The 18,338-nt window shown below is 45.9% G+C and overlaps 1 protein-coding gene across 50 annotated transcripts; it reads left to right on the top strand.

The window, feature by feature from the left end:
* The first annotated feature begins 1,151 nt into the window (after positions 1 to 1,151).
* On the top strand, positions 1,152 to 16,883 carry LOC118376436 (zinc finger protein 711-like). 50 transcript variants are annotated; one of them, XM_052487732.1, is made up of 11 exons: positions 1,152 to 1,257; positions 1,480 to 1,567; positions 1,810 to 1,994; positions 2,079 to 2,120; positions 2,241 to 2,261; positions 2,415 to 2,967; positions 6,787 to 6,936; positions 8,731 to 8,868; positions 10,817 to 10,954; positions 12,590 to 12,756; positions 15,293 to 16,883. In XM_052487732.1, the coding sequence occupies exons 2-11, from the start codon at positions 1,489 to 1,491 to the stop codon at positions 16,433 to 16,435; spliced, it is 2,616 nt and encodes an 871-aa protein (XP_052343692.1). In that variant the 5' UTR covers positions 1,152 to 1,257; positions 1,480 to 1,488; the 3' UTR covers positions 16,436 to 16,883. The 50 variants fall into 50 exon arrangements, with proteins under 50 accessions (XP_052343692.1, XP_052343688.1, XP_052343682.1 ...); XM_052487728.1 differs by having other exon boundaries at positions 1,810 to 2,015; XM_052487722.1 differs by having other exon boundaries at positions 1,810 to 2,036.
* Positions 16,884 to 18,338: the final 1,455 nt, after the last annotated feature.

Genomic DNA, 18,338 nt, shown 5'->3' with positions numbered 1-18,338 from the left:
CTAGCTAGTTGGTTATCTTGATTTCTTTTAAATAGCGAGTTGCTCGCTAGTTTGCCCTGCTTCAGATGCATAATCTAGGTAACCATTAAATTGGGCAATGAACGGTGGGCGTGTGTGGGACAGCGCAAATCATAACAGAAGCAGCAAAAACAACATATCCGTTCTCGGTCCTTTTCGACATTTTAAAGCTGGAACGGTCTCATAATATAAATATATGGCTCAATATCTCATAATTCATTCATATTCATAAGCTAGGACTGACTGAAATGGCATCAACAAGTGTTAACTAATCAACACTTTCCACTGCAGCACCAATTGAGTATGTGGTCATATTTTTTCCAGACATTAATTATGGCTAGAATACTGCAGTTTCAACATCGTTATCATCATAAAATAGCTTACACGGAGAATATATTTTCAAAGACTGTTCTCTCTGCAACCGCACCACAAGCGATACTGGAGCACCAAGTCTTGGTCCAAAAAGGCTTCTTAAACCCCCAAGCCATAAGCTAATCAAATGGCTACCCAGACTATTTGCATTGCCTCTATTATCTATTCATAGTCACCTTAACTCGGCGGCAGCGTAGCCTAGTGGTTAGAGTGTTGGACTAGTAACCGGAAGGTTGTGAGTTCTAAACCCCCGAGCTGACAAGGTACAAATCTGTCGTTCTGCCCCTGAACAGGCAGTTAACCCACTGTTCCTAGGCCGTCATTGAAAATAACAACATGTTCTTAACTGACTTGCCTTTTTAAATAAAGGTTAAAAAAATAAAAAATAAACTCTACATATGTGTACATATTACCTGGACTAACCGGTGTATATAGCCTCCCTGCTGTTATTGTATATAGCCTCCCTGCTGTTATTGTATATAGCCTCCCTGCTGTTATTGTACTGCTACATGTTACTTTAATTTTTTTACTGATATATATATATTTTTTTACTTAACACTTATTTTTCTTAACTGCATTGTTGGTTAAGGGCTTGTAAAGTAAGCATTTCACTATAAGGTCTACCTACACTTGTTGTATTCGGCGCATGTGACAAATAACATTTGATTTGATCTACCGGGTAGATGATGTCATCAGCCTTTCCCACATTTCCTCTCATGGTACATGGATGAAAGATCAATGTTTTCAGTGGCATCTATCTCACAGCTTATGTTGTCCCTTCCTTTGCAGGGTTCTCCCCCAATGGAAGGAAGAAACACCAGCAACACACTGTTCTTATTTTAGAGCGCATTGGCATCAAATGTGAAGGTAATACACACTGACACTAATCAATATCCAGGGCCTGTGTCCACAAAGTGTCTCCCGAGTAGGAGTGCTGATCTAGGATCTGTCCATGTAATATTATTCATTACGATCTAAAGGCCAAACTGATCCTAGTTTAGCACTCTGAGATGCTTTGTGTAACGAATATAGAACCTCTGAAATGATGTGTAGGCCTAACATTAATCATTTTATTTACACCGTTTTCAGATCAAAGAGATGGACCACGGCGGAGGGATCCTGGAGCTACACACACAGGAGTTAAAGATGCCTCACACCATGATCATGCAAGACTTTGGTAGGTCAATATGGCCTTTTGATATTGTATATGTTGTGTTCATTAGTCTTCACTTGAGAGCCCAGTGCCTCATGCAAAGTTAGATGCTGACCACACTACAACAATGTCTTGTGTAGCTGTATCTTAGTCCTTTTTTGGGTGTTTTTCCACTAAGAGTAAAGCCTGGAAATCCTCAGTCCAAACCAGGGCTGCAGTGGAAACTTGTGTAATAATCTTCCCCCTCTTACTGTTTCCCGGTACAGTGGCAGGAATGAGGGGCCTGGCCCACATCGAAGGGGATCACATTGTGGTGTCCATGCCAGAGGGCATGCTCCTGTCTGACGTCATGACGGACGAAGGCATTCTGCTGGAGCACGGCCTGGAGGTGGAGGGCCTTGAGACAGAGGTGGAGGGCCTTGAGACGGAGGTGGAGGGCCTTGAGACGGAGGTGGAGGGCCTTGAGACGGAGGTGGAGGGCCTTGAGACGGAGGTGGAGGGCCTTGAGACGGAGGTGGAGGGCCTTGAGCCGGAGGTGGAGGGCCCTGAGACGGAGGTGGAGGGCCCTGAGACGGAGGTGGAGGGCCCTGGGACGGAGGTGGAGGGCCTTGAGACGGAGGTGGAGGGCCTTGAGACGGAGGTGGAGGGCCTTGAGACGGAGGTGGAGGGTCTTGAGACGGAGGTGGAGGGCCCTGAGGTGGAGGGCCCTGAGACGGAGGTGGAGGGCCTTGAGACGGAGGTGGAGGGCCTTGAGACGGAGGTGGAGGGCCTTGAGACGGAGGTGGAGGGCCTTGAGACGGAGGTGGAGGGCCTTGAGACGGAGGTGGAGGGCCCTGAGACGGAGGTGGAGGGCCCTGAGACGGAGGTGGAGGGCCTGGAGACGGAGGGCCTTGAGACGGAGGGCCTGGATATGGAGGGCCTGGAGACTGAGGTGGAGGGCCTTGAGACGGAGACGGAGGGCCTGGAGACGGAGGGCCTGGAGACTGAGGTGGAGGGCCTTGAGACGGAGACGGAGGGCCTGGAGACGGAGGTGGTGGAGCTGGAGACACAGATGGTCGAGGGTCTCGAAGAAGACCTAGAGACGGAGGTGATTGAAGGCCCTGACATCGGCCACGAGCACTTGCTGGGTGCCGAAGTGGCTATGGACTCTCACCACCACCACCTTCACCATGTTCTAACCTCAGACCTCATTCAGGGCTCAGTCCACCATCACCATCACATGCCAGACCAGCTCTTTGTGGAGCACCAGGAGGAGGATGGGGTGGAGGGCTTGGACCAGGAGGTGCTGGTTGGGGAGGAGGTGGGGCAGGAGGAGACAGTGATCCAGGCCCATGAGGAGCTGGAGGTGGAGGCTGTCTCTCTGCAGACTGACGAGGATGAGGAGGATGTGAAGAGCACCTCGGAGGACTACCTCATGATCTCCTGTGAGTCAACTAACCAACTAGCCCTACAACCTACACTGAACAAAAATGTAAAAGCAACATGTAAAGTGTTGGTCCCATGTTTCATGAGCTGAAATTAAAGATCCCAGAAATGTTCCATGAGCACAAAAAGCTTATTTCTCTCAAGTGTTGTGCACACATGTGTTTACATCCCTGTTAGTGAGCATTTCTGCTTTGCAAACATAATCCATCTACCTGACAGGTGTGGCATATCAAGAAGCTGGTTAAACAACATGATCATTAGACCGGTGCACCTTGCGCTGGGGACAATAAAAGGCCACTCTAAAATGTGCAATTTTGTCTCAAGGTTTGAGGGAATGGGCAATTGGATTGCTGACTGCAGGAATGTCCACCAGAGCTGTTGCCAGGGAAATTACTGTTAATTTCTTTACCATAAGCCACCTCTAATGTCGTTTTAGAGAATTTGGCAGTATGTCCAACCGGCCTCACAACCGCAGATCATGTTTATGGTGACGTGTAGACGAGCAGTTTGCTGTTGTTTACGGAGTGGAGTGCCTCGTGGTGGTTATCGTATGGGCAGGCATAAGCTACAGACAACGAACACAATTGCATTTTATCGATGGCAATTTGAATGCACAGAGATACTACGACAAGCTCCTGATGCCCGTTGTCGTGCCAGTCATCCACCCGCAATCACCTCATGTTTCAGCATGATAATGCGTGGTCCCATGTCACAAGGATCTGTACTTAATTTTGGCATGCTGATAATAAACCAGCAGCATGCCACTCTGATAATAAGCCAGCAGCATGCCACCCTGATAATAAGCCAGCAGCATGCCACCCTGATAATAAGCCAGCAGCATGCCACTCTGATAATAAACCAGCAGCATGCCACTCTGATAATAAACCAGCAGCATGCCACACTGATAATAAGCCAGCAGCATGCCACCCTGATAATAAGCCAGCAGCATGCCACCCTGATAATAAGCCAGCAGCATGCCACCCTGATAATAAGCCAGCAGCATGCCGCCTGATAATAAGCCAGCAGCATGCCGCCCTGATAATAAGCCAGCAGCATGCCACCCTGATAATAAGCCAGTAGCATGCCACCCTGATAATAAGCCAGCAGCATGCCACCCTGATAATAAGCCAGCAGCATGCCATAATAAGCCAGCAGCATGCCACCCTGATAATAAGCCAGCAGCATGCCGCCTGATAATAAGCCAGCAGCATGCCACACTGATAATAAGCCAGCAGCATGCCGCCTGATAATAAGCCAGCAGCATGCCACCCTGATAATAAGCCAGCAGCATGCCACACTGATAAAAAGCCAGCAGCATGCCACCCTGATAATAAGCCAGCAGCATGCCACCCTGATAATAAGCCAGTAGCATGCCACACTGATAAAAAGCCAGCAGCATGCCACCCTGATAATAAGCCAGCAGCATGCCACCCTGATAATAAGCCAGTAGCATGCCACCCTGATAATAAGCCAGCAGCATGCCACTCTGATAATAAGCCAGCAGCATGCCACCCTGATAATAAGCCAGCAGCATGCCACCCTGATAATAAGCCAGCAGCATGCCACCCTGATAATAAGCCAGCAGCATGCCACCCTGATAATAAGCCAGCAGCATGCCACCCTGATAATAAGCCAGCAGCATGCCACCCTGATAATAAGCCAGCAGCATGCCACTCTGATAATAAGCCAGCAGCATGCCACCCTGATAATAAGCCAGCAGCATGCCACCCTGATAATAAGCCAGCAGCATGCCACACTGATAAAAGCCAGCAGCATGCCACCCTGATAATAAGCCAGCAGCATGCCACCCTGATAATAAGCCAGTAGCATGCCACCCTGATAATAAGCCAGCAGCATGCCACCCTGATAATAAGCCAGCAGCATGCCACCCTGATAATAAGCCAGCAGCATGCCACCCTGATAATAAGCCAGTAGCATGCCACCCTGATAATAAGCCAGCAGCATGCCACCCTGATAATAAGCCAGCAGCATGCCACCCTGATAATAAGCCAGCAGCATGCCACCCTGATAATAAGCCAGCAGTATGCCACACTGATAATAAGCCAGCAGCATGCCACACTGATAAAAAGCCAGCAGCATGCCACACTGATAAAAAGCCAGCAGCATGCCACACTGATAATAAGCCAGCAGCATGCCACCCTGATAATAAGCCAGCAGTATGCCACACTGATAATAAGCCAGCAGCATGCCACACTGATAAAAAGCCAGCAGCATGCCACACTGATAAAAAGCCAGCAGCATGCCACACTGATAAAAAGCCAGCAGCATGCCACCCTGCATACCACTGCTGACTTGCTTCTAAAGCTAAGCAGTGTTGGTCCTGGTCAGTTCCTGAATGGGAGACCAGATGCTGCTGGAAGTGGTATTGGAGGGCCAGTAGGAGGCACTCTTTCCTCTGGTCTGAAACAATATTCCAGGACACTGCCCTGTGTAGGGTGCTGTCTTTCAGGTAGGATGTTAAATGGGTGTCCTGACTCTCTGGTGAGGTCATTAAAGATCCCATGGCACTTATCGTAAGAGTAGTGGTGTTTATTTATTTATTTCACCTTTATTTAAAAAGAAAGTGTTAACCCCGGTGTCCTGGCTAAATTTCCAATCTGGCCCTCAAACCATCATGGTCACCTAATAATCCCCAGTTTTACAATTGGCTCATTCATCCCCCTCCTCTCCCCTGTAACTATTCCCCAGGTTGTTGCTGTAAATGACAACGTGTTCTCAGTCAACTTACCTGGTAAAATAAAAAATAAAATAAATAATGTCCCAGTTCTTCCATGAGCTTCATACTCACCAGACATGTCACCCATTGGGCTCCAGAGTGGCGCAGCGGTCTAAGGCACTGCATCTCAGTGCTAGAGACATCACTACAGATGCCCTGGTTCAAATCCAGGCTGTATCAAAACCGGCTGTGTTTGAAGCCCCATAGGGCGGCGCACAATTGGTCTGGGTTTGGCCAGTGTCGGCCATCATTGTAAATAAGAATTGTTTTTTAAATGACTTGCCTAGTTATACAACATAAAACAACGTGTTTGGGATTCTCTGGATCGGTGTGTTCCAGTTCCCGCCAATATCCAGCAACTTCCCCCAGCCAATGGGACAACTTCCCCCAGCCAATGGGACAACTTCCCCCAGCCAATGGGACAACTTCCCCCAGCCAATGGGACAACATTCAACAGCCTGATCACTTCTATGTGAAGGAGATGTCGCGCTGTATGAGGCAAATGGTCACACTAGATACTGACTGGTTTTCTGATCCACACCTCTTACCTTTTTTTGATAAGTTGTCTGTGACCAGCAGATGCATATCTGTATTCCCAGCCATGTGAAATCCATAGATTAGGGCCTAATGAATTTATTTAAATTGACTGATTTCTGAGTTACAGTATTTGTACAGTATGTATTTTTGAAATTGTTGCATATTGCGTTTTTATTTTTGTTTGGTGTATAAAAAGGCTTGATTTCATTGAATGATTTGCTATGATTAGTGCTCTTCAGTGTGGTGTTGTTGTGTATTTTTAATCATTGTTTACAACTACTGCAAATTAATATCAAATCAAATGTATTTATATAGCCCTTCGTACATCAGCTGATATCTCAAAGTGCTGTACAGAAACCCAGCCTAAAACCCCAAACAGCAAGCAATGCAGGTGTAGAAGCAATAGGCTAGAATACATCTGAAGGATTGTTTGGAGAGCATTTCATGAGTTCTTCTGGACATTTTTGCCTCCCAAGTTCTTGTTGTTGTCCTACCCTGCTGTGCGGTAAAAGCTAACTGCGATGTGTTATTTGTGTCCATCCAGTGGATGACGTTGGTGAGAAACTGGACATAGTAGACACTCCTCTAGAGATCACTACTGAGATGATGCAGGACGATGGCTCCAACAAGGAGGGGTCAGAGGTCATCAAGGTCTACATTTTCAAAGCAGAGGCCGATGACGATGTGGAGATAGGTGAGTGGTACTGGTACTGTCACGTTCAAAACAACTGGGAACTCTGAAATCTCAGACTACAGTGAGTTCAAGACAACTGGGAACTCTGAAATCTCAGACTACAGTGAGTTCAAGACAACTGGGAACTCTGAAATCTCAGACTACAGTGAGTTCAAGTCAACTGGGAACTCTGAAATCTCAGACTACAGTGTGTTCAAGACAACTGGGAATGCATTTTTTTTAAACTCGGGAAAAATCGTTTTTAACGGTCGTCCACCTTGGAATCCCGACTCGGAACCTCTGGCATCTTTCTTGAGCTACGAATTTCCGACCTGAAGATCAACGACGCTATGATTTGACCTCTGTTATTTCAGAGTTCCCAGTTGTCTTGAAAGCACCATTCTTTCATCAAAGAGTCCAACATTTCAAGAGGCTCATGTCAATTGAAACGCGAAGCAGCATTTGCATACTGTGAATGGCATCAAACTATTATCTTCTAACTTGTAGTATCAGCTACATACATGGATATGATACTTTAGGTGGTAAAGCTTCCTCAGAGGAGTAGAGAGATGATGTAAACTGTGTTTTACTAGCTAGGTTTCCATCCAATTGGCAACCAGATTTTCATGTGAATATTCCAAAATATGTTCATTTTGCTACCAGCAACGGATTTGTTGCTGATTTGATATAAATCAGTGTGTGATGACGTAGTGCACACAATTTACTATTCCGCTTCAGTTTTCATGTGGTGAATTAAAATCTCAAGGTCGATGTGTTTCCATTTGTAACTCTATAGTTTTGTCACAAAGTGTTACGTTAACGGTCCTTCTGTAGCTCAGTTGGTAGAGCATGGCGCTTGTAACGCCAGGGTAGTGGGTTCGATTCCCGGGACCACCCATACGTAGAATGTATGCACACATGACTGTAAGTCGCTTTGGATAAAAGCGTCTGCTAAATGGCATATATTATTATTATTAGATGTGCCGACACTGGTCTTGGCACAACAGCTCATGTATACGGTGAGGATAGACTAGTCTACATGTTGAGATTATTATGGATAAAAGCCTGAATATTTGCATTTGTCAAACAGCAGTCGAGCATCATGTCACCAGAATTAGACCATGGATATTTATTGGAAAGGAACAACAAGATCACCGTGCTCTTTCACCACCCTGCGAAGGTTATTTTACTTTTCATCTGCAGTCTAATAAACCGCTTTCCTGAGTCATAGTGAGAGGACCACACACACCATGTCACGTGACTCATATGTTTACTTCCAGGAGACAGACATGGTCTGGGGGAGACAGACATGGCCGGGGGGGTCTGGGGGAGGAGACACACGTGGCCGGGGGGGTTCTGGGGGAGGAGACAGACATGGCCGGGGGGGTTCTGGGGGAGGAGACACACGTGGCCGGGGGGGTTCTGGGGGAGGAGACAGACATGGTTGTGAAAGACCAATCCCAGTCAGAGCACGCCCAGTCAGATATCAGTGAGTAAACACTCTTCTTTAAAGAAATAACTCCTCTCACATGACTGCAGCTGTGAATGTTTTTTAGTGGAACCCTTCATTTCACCTGTCCCATCGTGTGATGACCTGGATGGGTCAACAACAACAAGGTTCCAACAAATAGCTTTCACAGGTGCACTTCAAAAGGATTTGAACAGGGCATCGGGAAAATGAAGAAAGTGTTTGTACATGTCCTGTAACTGACTATCTCATGTGTCTCTGTTTTCCAGACCGGGCTGACATGGCTGAGCAGGTGTAGATGATGAGGAGGGTGAGCGTTGTTCCTGAATCTGTCTCTGTGTTTACAGATGTGTCAGACATGGCAGAGCAGGTGTACATGGAGGTGATTGTTGGAGAGGAGGAGACTTCAGTAGTCCAGGAGAACCAGCTAGATGACTCTCCAAACAGCAAGATGTTTGTCCCGGTCTCCTGGGCTGCTGCCTATGGTAAGGAATAAGGATTCACTACTGTTTTGTGATCAACTGATTTTATATTCAGTAATAACAGCTGGATATAAGACACACACACAACTATGGGCTCTATTAAAACAAACCTATTGAAATGGGAAGTCCAAGCGTTGACTATCTGTTCGGGGGCGTGTCAGAAATATTTTTGCTATTTTCAACCCCAAATGATCATCTCAGTGCTGGCGGTGGCGTGAAGGACTGGGTTTTGATGAATAAACAAATTGTGGGTGTGTTAAGGCTCGGCCTCTCTCTGGCCAATCACAACGTGCTCTATGACTAAATATGTGGTTGCTTCAAGTTGTGTATTTACGGTCTTTTATGTATTGCCTTGAAATCAACTCCAATTCCAATGGCAGTCCATTTGTAGTTAGTTAAACATCTGACAGTAACAAGATGCAGACATATCCATCTTTGCTAAGTATGTTTGCAGTCCACACTGTTCTACACTGAACAAAAATATAAACACAACATGTAAAGTATTGGTCCCGTGTTTCATGAGCTGAAATAAAAGTTTCTAGACATTTTCCACACACACAAAGTTTATCTCTCAAATGTTGTTGCACAAATGTGTTTACATCCCTGTCAGTGAACGTTTCTCCTTTGCCAAGATAATCCATCCACCTGACAGGTGTGGCAAATCAAGAAGCTGATTAAACAACATGATCATTACACAGGTGCACCTTGTGCTGGGGACAATAAAAAGCCACTCTAAAATGTACAGTTTTGTTGTCACACAACACAATGCCAGATATGATTTGGAAAGGTACACACCTGTCTATATAAGGTCCCACAGTTGATAGTGTATGTCAGAGCAAAAACCAAGCCATGAGGTTGAATCAATCGTCCATAGAGCTCCGAGACAGGATTGTATTGGGGCACAGATCTGGGGAAGGGTAGCAAAACATTCCTGCAGCATTGAAGTTCCCCAAGAACACAGTACATAGTGGCTTCCATGATTTTTAAATGGAAGAAGTTTGAAACCACCAAGACTCTCCTAGAGCTGGCCACCTGGCCAAACTGAGCAATCGGGAGTGAAGGGCCTTGGTCAGAGAGGTGACCAAGAACCTGATTGTTCCTCTGTAGAGATGGGAGAACCTTCCAAAATGACAATCATCTCTGCAGCACACCACCAATTGGGCCTTTATGGTAGAGTGGCCAGACGGAAGCCACTCCTCAGTAAAAGACACATGACAGCCCACTTGGAGTTTGCCCAAAATGCACCTAAAGGGCTCTCAAAACATGAGAAACAAGATTCACTGGTCTAATGAAACCAAGATTGAACTCTTTGGCATGAATGCCAAGCATCACTTCTGGAGGAAACCTGGGACCATCCCTGTGGTGAAGCATGGTGGTGGCAGCATCATGGGAGACTAGTCAGGATCGAGGGAAAAATGAACAGAGCAAAGTACAGAGAGATCCTTTATGAAATCTGCTCCAGAGTGCTCAGCACCTCACACTGGAGGGAAGTTCACCATACAACAGGACAACGACCCTAAGCACACAGCCAAACGCAGGAGTGGCTTCAGGGCAAGTCTCTATGTCCTTGAGAGGCCCAGCCAGAGCCCAGACTTGAACCCCATCGAACATCTCTGGAGAGACCTGAAAATAGCTGTGCAGCGACGCCCCCCATCCAACCTGACAGAGCTTGAGAGGATCTGCAGAGAAGAATGGGAGAAACTCCCCAAATACAGGTGTGCCAAGCTTGTAGCATCATACCCAAGAAGACTGTAATCACTGCCAAAGGTGCTTCAACAATGTACTGAGTAAATGGTCTGAATACTTATGTAAATGAGATATTTTTTATACATTTTCAAAAAAAATTAAATGTTGCTTTGTCATTATGGGGTATTGTGTGTAGATTTGGGGGGGATCAAAGTGCCTGAATACTTTCTGAAGTAGGTTTCTCCCCCCTGCTGTTTATATATAGATAACAGTGTGGACACAGTGAAGAATGGAGGGACCAGGCCCTACATTCAGATCAGAGACGGTCAGGGTACCAACAGAGCCCTCAAACAGAAGATCAGGAAGAAGAAGAGGAAGGGAGAGACACGGCAGTGCCAGACCGGTACAGACAGAAATTACATTATCGTGGCAGTGCCAGACCGGTACAGACAGACATTATCGTGGCAGTGCCAGACCGGTACAGACAGACATTACATTATCATGGCAGTGCCAGACCGGTACAGACAGAAATTACATTATTGTGGCAGTGCCAGACCGGTACAGACAGACATTATCGTGGCAGTGCCAGGCCGGTACAGACAGACATTACATTATCATGGCAGTGCCAGACCGGTACAGACAGACATTTCATTATCATGGCAGTGCCAGACCGGTACAGACAGACATTACATTATCATGGCAGTGCCAGACCGGTACAGACAGAAATTACATTATCGTGGCAGTGCCAGGCCGGTACAGACCGACATTACATTATCGTGGCGGTGCCAGACCGGTACAGACAGACTACATTATCATGGCGGTGCCAGACCGGTACAGACAGACATTACATTATGATGGCAGTGCCAGACCGGTACAGACAGAAATTACATTATCATGGCAGTGCCAGACCGGTACAGACAGACATTATCGTGGCAGTGCCAGACCGGTACAGACAGACATTACATTATGATGGCAGTGCCAGACCGGTACAGACAGACATTACATTATCGTGGCAGGGCCAGACCGGTACAGACAGACATTACATTATCATGGCAGTGCCAGACCGGTACAGACAGACATTTCATTATCGTGGCAGTGCCAGACCGGTACAGACAGACATTACATTATCATGGCCGTGCCAGACCGGTACAGACAGACATTACATTATCATGGCCGTGCCAGACCGGTACAGACAGAAATTACATTATCGTGGCAGTGCCAGGCCGGTACAGACAGACATTACATTATGATGGCAGTGCCAGACCGGTACAGACAGACATTACATTATCATGGCAGTGCCAGACCGGTACAGACAGACATTACATTATGATGGCAGTGCCAGACCGGTACAGACAGACATTATCGTGGCAGTGCCAGACCGGTACAGACAGACATTACATTATCGTGGCAGTGCCAGACCGGTACAGACAGACATTACATTATCGTGGCAGTGCCAGACCGGTACAGACAGACATTACATTATCGTGGCAGTGCCAGACCGGTACAGACAGACATTACATTATCGTGGCAGTGCCAGACCGGTACAGACAGACATTACATTATCATGGCAGTGCCAGACCGGTACAGACAGACATTAATTTATCATGGCAGTGCCAGACCGGTACAGACAGACATTACATTATCATGGCAGTGCCAGACCGGTACAGACAGACATTACATTATGATGGCAGTGCCAGACCGGTACAGACAGACATTACATTATCATGGCAGTGCCAGACCGGTACAGACAGACATTAATTTATCATGGCAGTGCCAGACCGGTACAGACAGACATTACATTATCATGGCAGTGCCAGACCGGAACAGACAGACATTACATTATGATGGCAGTGCCAGACCGGTACAGACAGACATTACATTATCATGGCAGTGCCAGACCGGTACAGACAGACATTACATTATCATGGCAGTGCCAGACCGGTACAGACAGACATTACATTATCATGTAGTGATCTTGTAGTGAGTTTTTAAAAATCTAGTCCTCAGTAATATACAGTATCTCCCTGTCTCATCCCAGCTGTGATCATCGGTCCAGACGGCATGCCCCTGACCGTCTACCCCTGTCACATCTGCGGTAAGAAGTTCAGGTCACAAGACTTCCTCAAGTGCCACATGAAGAACCATCCTGACCACCACCTTAAGAAGTACCAGTGTACCGACTGTGACTTCACCACCAATAAGAAGGTCTCTGTCGTCTCTCATATCTCTGATGTTCCCATCATTGGACCTTATCTGTTATTACTCCTCTTTTCTTCTCTATTCTTTTATGTTATTTAAGCAGTAATGCCTGAGAACCCGGGAATTATCATATGACAACTTCTGACCAGGTCTGTTCTGAGGCCCAACGTGACGCCACTATAATTCCCGGGTATAATTCCCAGGTTCAAGGGCATTATTGCTTTTTTGAAACGGTTGCCAACATATTTATAAAAAATATGAATTATATTTAATAATCATAAAACTTTATTTTTTTATGAGTACATTTGTTTTTGCGTTCTGAAGTTGCTACCAAGCAGGCTGGTCGTTCATTCTAATTATTCTATTCATTCGACTTTGCTATGCTAAACAAATCATTCGCATGTACAGTTAGCCAAATACATTTCAACTCAGTTTTTCACAATTCCTGACATTTAATCCTCGTAAGAATTCCTGTTTTAGGTCAGTTAGGATCACCACTTTATTATAAGAATGTGAAATAGTAGTATACTTTCATCACATTCCCTGTGGGTCAGAAGTTTACATACACTCAATTAGTATTTGGTAGCATTGCCTTTAAATTGTTTAACTTGGGTCAAACGTTTTGGGTAGCCTTCCACAAGCTTCCTACAATAAGTTGGGTGAATTTTGGCCCATTCCTCCTGACAGAGCTGGTGTAACTGAGTCAGGTTTGTAGGCCTCCTTGCTCGCACACGCTTTTTCAATTCTGCCCACAAATTTTCTATGGGATTGAGGTCAGGGCTTTGTGATGGCCACTCCAATACCTTGACTTTGTTGTCCTAAAGTCATTTTGCCACAACATTGAAAGTATGCTTGGGGTCATTGTCCATTTGGAAGACCCATTTGCGACCAAGCTTTAACTTCCTGACTGATGTCTGATGTTGCTTCAATATATCCACATAATTTTCCTCCTCGTGATGCCATCTATTTTGTGAAGTGCACCAGTCCCTCCTGCAGCAAAGCACCTCCACAACATGATGCTGCCACCCCCGTGCTTCACTGTTGGGATGGTGTTCTTCGGCTTGCAAGCCTTCCTCTTTTTCTTCCAAACATAACAATGGTCATTATGGCCAAACAGTTCTATTTTTGTTTCATCAGACCAGAGGACATTTCTCCAAAAAGTACGATCTTTGTCCCCATGTGCAGTTGCAAACCGCAGTCTGGCTTTTTTATGGTGGTTTTGGAGCAGTGGCTTCTTCCTTGCTGAGTGGCCTTTCAGGTTATAGGACTTGTTTTACTGTGGATATAGATACTTTTGTACCTATTTCCCCCAGCATCTTCACAAGGTCCTTTGCTGTTGTTCTGGGATTGATTTGCACTTTTCGCACCAAAGTACGTTCATCTCTAGGAGACCGACTGCGTCTCCTTCCTGAGCAGTATGACGGCTGCGAGGTCCCATGATGTTTATACTTGCGTACTATTGTTTGTACAGATGAACGTGGTACCTTTAGGCGTTTGGAAATTGCTCCCGAGATGAACCAGACTTGCGGAGGTCTACAATTTATTTTCTGAGGTCTTGACTGATTTCTTTTGATTTTCCCATGATGTCAAGCAAAGAGGCACTGGGTTTGAAGGTAGGCCTTGAAATACATCCACAGGTGCACCTCCAATTGACTCAAATGATGTCAATTAGCTAATCAGAAGCCTCTAAAGCCATGACATCATTTTCTGGAATTTTCCATGCTGTTTAAAGGCACAGTCAACTTAGTGTATGTAAACTTTTGACCCACTGGAATTGTGATACAGTGGATTATAAATGAAATAATCTGTCTGTAAATAATTGTTGGAAAAATTACTTGTGTCATGCACAAAGTAGATGTCCTAAGCGACTTGCCAAAAGTATAGTTTGCTAACAAGAAATTTGTGGAGTGGTTGAAAAACTAGTTTTAATGACTCCAACCTAAGTGTATGTAAACTTCCGACTTCATCTGTAGCTAGCTAGCAGAGATTAAATGATGAGGAGAGAAAATATTTTTTATAAATAATTATTTTAATAAATATCCAATAGGCCACACTGCACTGGTGAATGAATGGAATTCTGAGTGTTTACTGTTTCCATGGTGAATAATTAGATTCACGTTCATTCTTGGGCTAGCTAGCCTATTGGCACAGGAGAGATCGCATTTGTAAACCGATACATTGTTGCACTGGTCGTAGAGGCTTACAGGTAGGTTTATTCAACCCCCAGCTGTTGCACACCAAATGGTAGCATTGAAAGAATTATGTGTAGATGCTTTTTTCCCCTCGGAAGATAAAGTTTATGAATTTCCTGCCTGGGCTCGGGACAGTGGAATAATGAGATGGATATTTCATGGTATGTTGCAGGAGTTGTTGTCCCACAACTCCCATATATCAACCAATCAGCGTCCAGGATCGAAACAACCTGTTTTATATTATTACATAGTTGTGATTGTTTCCCTTCCTACTTTTCCCTGTTAAGTGTGTTGCTCTTGTGACATGTCTGTGAAACGAGCTATAAATAAATTCTGTTTTGTTTTTCAAGGTCAACTTCCACAACCACCTGGAGTCCCACAAACTACTGGTTCATCGCAGTGACAGAGACCGAACCTCTTCCCCAGAGTACCCGGACTACAACAGGACCACCCCAGAGTACCCAGAATACAACAGGACCACCCCAGAGTACCCAGAATACAACAGGACCTACACAGAATACACCCGGCGTTACCACGAAGACAGCCAGCTAGGGTCTAACAAGCTGATCCTGAGGGACAAGGAGTCCAAACTGCACCACTGTAAGTACTGTGACTATGAGACTGCAGAGCAGGGGCTCCTCAACCGCCACCTGTTGGCCGTTCACAGCAGGAACTTCGCCCACGTGTGCGTGGAGTGCACTAAAGGCTTCCGTCACCCGTCAGAGCTCAAGAAGCACATGCGGACCCACACGGGGGAGAAGCCGTACTGCTGCCCGCACTGTGACTTTCGCTGTGCAGACCAGTCCAACCTAAAGACTCACATCAAGAGCAAGCACGGTGCCGACCTGCCTTTTAAGTGTGGCCACTGCCCCCAGGCCTACGCTGACGAAGGGGAGCTGCAGCGGCACACGGAGATGGTGCAGGGCCACAAGACCCACCAGTGTCCCCACTGCGAACACAAGAGCACCAACTCCTCTGATCTAAAACGACACATTATATCTGTTCACACCAAAGACTTCCCTCACCAGTGTGACGTGTGTGAGAAGGGCTTCCACCGGCCCTCTGAGCTGAAGAAACACTCAGAGACGCACAAGGGCAGCAAGGTGCACCAGTGCAGGCACTGTAACTTCACGACCTCTGAACCTTTCACCCTCAGCAGACACATCCTGTCCGTTCACACCAAGGACCTCCCCTTTAAGTGTAAACGCTGCCGGCGAGGGTTCCGCCAGTCCACGGAGCTGAAGAAACACATGAAGACCCACAGCGGGAGGAAGGTGTACCAGTGTCAGTACTGCGAGTACAACAGCCCGGACGCTTCAGGATTCAAACGCCACGTGATCTCGATCCACACCAAGGAATACCCCCATTGCTGTGACTACTGTTGTAAAGGCTTCCGAAGGCCCTCGGAGAAGAGCCAGCACATAGCCAGGCATCACAAAGATATGTTGATGGAGCGTTGTGAATACAGTGACGACACAACGTTACCCGGATAGAAACAGACTGCACACACTCGGTCTACGTAGACCTGATTCACACGACAAAGGGGGAACACGGTTAGGAAGTTGATAAGGATGGAATGGTACATTTAGACTGCTAGCGACGATAACATTCTGACTGACTGCTTCTCTTTTTCTACTGGTTGTATAGAGTAGGAATAGGTCTCACCAGACCCCCTCCCATTCCCTCTCCCCCAGGTGTAATCAAACTAAGCATATTGTGGAAGTTGGGAGAAGATTAAAACCAGGGTACATGTAGTCTTTATGTATGTATTTATCTGCAGAGAGAGGATTCACCATATGATGAACATTTATTCAGGGTCTCAAATTAAGTCTATTTTTTATACATGTTGAAACTCTGAGGTGGGGAAAAGACAGACGTTATTTGAGAACATTCAGGCCTCTCTCTCTGTGTTTCTCTCCCTCGCTCTCTCTGTGTTTCTCTCGCTCTCTCTCTCTCTCTCTCTCTCTCTCTCTGTCTGTGTTTCTCTCTCTCCCTCGCTCTCTCTGTGTTTCTCTCCCTCCCTCGCTCTCTCTCTCTCTGTCTGTGTTTCTCTCTCTCTCTGTGTTTCTCTCCCTCCCTCTCTCGCTCTCTCTCTCTCTCTCTGTCTGTGTTTCTCTCTCTCTCTGTGTTTCTCTCTCTGTGTTTCTCTCCCTCCCTCGCTCTCTCTCTCTCTCTGTCTGTGTTTCTCTCTCTGTCTGTGTTTCTCTCTCTCTCTGTTTCTCTCTGTTTCTCTCTCTGTTTCTGTTTCTCTCTGTTTCTCTCTCTCTCTGTTTCTCTCTCTGTTTCTCTCTCTGTGTTTCTCTCTCTCTGTGTTTCTCTCTCTGTGTTTCTCTGTTCTCTCTCTGTTTCTCTCTCTCTGTTTCTGTTTCTCTCTCTGTTTCTGTTTCTCTCTCTGTTTCTGTTTCTCTCTCTCTGTTTCTGTTTCTCTCTCTCTCTGTTTCTGTTTCTCTCTCTGTTTCTGTTTCTCTCTCTGTTTCTGTTTCTCTCTCTGTTTCTGTTTCTCTCTCTCTGTTTCTGTTTCTCTCTCTCTATTTCTGTTTCTCTCTCTGTTTCTCTCTCTCTCTGTTTCTCTCTCTGTTTCTCTCTCTGTTTCTCTCTGTTTCTGTTTCTCTCTCTGTTTCTCTCTCTGTTTCTCTCTCTGTTTCTGTTTCTCTCTCTGTTTCTCTCTCTCTCTGTTTCTGTTTCTCTCTCTGTTTCCCGCTCTCTGTTTCTCTCTCTGTTTCTGTTTCTCTCTCTCTGTTTCTCTCTCTCTCTGTTTCTGTTTCTCTCTCTGTTTCCCGCTCTCTGTTTCTCTCTCTGTTTCTGTTTCTCTCTCTGTTTCTCTCTCTCTGTTTCTTTCTCTCTCTGTTTCTGTTTCTCTCTCTCTGTTTCTCTCTCTCTCTGTTTCTGTTTCTCTCTCTGTTTCTCTCTCTGTTTCTGTTTCTCTCTCTCTGTTTCTCTCTCTGTGTTTCTCTCTCTCTCTGTGTTTCTCTCTCTCTCTCTGTGTTTCTCTCTGTGTTTCTCTGTTTCTCTCTCTGTTTCTCTTTCTCTCTGTTTCCGTTTCTCTCTCTGTTTCTCTCTGTTTCTCTCTCTCTCTCTGTTTCTCTCTGTTTCTGTTTCTCTCTCTCTGTTTCTGTTTCTCTCTGTTTCTGTTTCTCTCTCTGTTTCTGTTTCTCTCTCTGTTTCTGTTTCTCTCTCTCTGTTTCTGTTTCTCTCTCTGTTTCTGTTTCTCTCTCTGTTTCTCTCTTTCTGTTTCTCTCTCTGTTTCTGTTTCTCTCTCTCTGTTTCTGTTTCTCTCTCTGTTTCTCTCTTTCTGTTTCTCTCTCTGTTTCTCTCTCTGTTTCTCTTTCTGTTTCTCTCTGTTTCTCTCTTTCTGTTTATCTCTCTGTTTCTGTTTCTCTCTCTGTTTCTGTTTCT

This window comes from Oncorhynchus keta, chromosome 30, assembly GCF_023373465.1.
Source record: "Oncorhynchus keta strain PuntledgeMale-10-30-2019 chromosome 30, Oket_V2, whole genome shotgun sequence".
In the NCBI taxonomy this organism is placed as follows: Eukaryota; Metazoa; Chordata; class Actinopteri; order Salmoniformes; family Salmonidae; genus Oncorhynchus; species Oncorhynchus keta.
The sequence above is the reverse complement of the archived record's forward strand: the minus strand, read 5'-3'. Positions and strand labels throughout refer to the sequence as shown.